The sequence below is a fragment of the Anneissia japonica genome, unplaced genomic scaffold, assembly GCF_011630105.1.
Source record: "Anneissia japonica isolate Jap-2015-1 unplaced genomic scaffold, ASM1163010v1 scaffold10988_len26997_cov161, whole genome shotgun sequence".
Classification (NCBI taxonomy): Eukaryota; Metazoa; Echinodermata; class Crinoidea; order Comatulida; family Comatulidae; genus Anneissia; species Anneissia japonica.
In genome coordinates this window covers 19,126-20,022 of record NW_022694089.1, presented here as the reverse complement: position 1 = coordinate 20,022, position 897 = coordinate 19,126, and the positions used below count along the sequence as shown (strand labels likewise).

The 897-nt window shown below is 55.1% G+C and overlaps 1 protein-coding gene across 1 annotated transcript in view; it reads right to left on the bottom strand.

Moving 5' to 3' along the window:
- The window catches only part of LOC117100958 (myosin-2 heavy chain-like), a 3,529-nt gene that overhangs the window by 172 nt on the left and 2,460 nt on the right, over window positions 1–897 (bottom strand). Inside the window, exon 3 of the mRNA XM_033240798.1 lies at window positions 301–728. Within this exon, the coding sequence (XP_033096689.1) occupies window positions 301–728 (428 nt within the window). The remainder of the gene's footprint in view (window positions 1–300; window positions 729–897) is intronic.

The following is an 897-nucleotide window of genomic DNA, read 5'->3' as shown; positions in this document are numbered from 1 at the left end:
TCGTGTCCGAGATTGCGATCCAGTATCCTCTCGGCCAAATGGACGAGCGTATCCGTGTCCGTCCACTTTATGCTTTCGGCGTCGTCGTCGAAAAGCACGTAGCGCGCGTCTCCCCTTCCGGTGAAACAGGCGTGGTCGTTGCTCGAAAGGAAGCAGATGGGAACCGTGCACTCGCTCGGTTTTAGCAGCGTCACGCCGGGAATCTTTCCCATGAACGCTATCAACCTCGCGAGAGATCTGGTGGCCGGCGTGGGCGGATCAGCGTAAACCACGGTCGGCGCGAAAGCCGTCGAACCGTACCTGTCGGACAACCTCTTCGCCGCCTCCGGTACTTCGTCCTCGGACTCGACGAACCGTCTTGCTTGGTTCAGAAGCTGATGAAACGAACATTCGTCCTCTCCGATCAACCCTCCGTAGGCGGTGGAGCTCGGTCGGTAGTCCACGACAAACGGGATGGGACGGGGGTTTTCGTTCTCTTCGGAGTTGCCGACGAGGACGTCTTCGCTAACGTCGTCGTCCACTTTCTCTTCGGAATCGCACGCAGAACTTCCGGAACATGCGTCTTCGACGACGTTGTAGCTGTAACCGACGTTACGGCGACCGGGAGGTTCCCGACGTTGTCGTTGAGACCCTTCGCGTCTGCAATCGTTCAGTAATCGGCGCAATTTGCTTACCTCGACACTTCGGCCGTAATTTACTGTTTCTATTTCGTTCGTCAGATAGGATATCTGTCGAATTAATTCTTTGTTCATTTGCGTACAATCGGCCAATTTCATCTTTTCCTTTTCCAACGAACGTTCCACTTCATCGAGGCGTCGTGTGAGAAGTTCTCGACATTCCTCGTGCGATCGGCCGTCTTCCGAGTTCTCGACGATTCGAGTCACTTCGGAATACGCC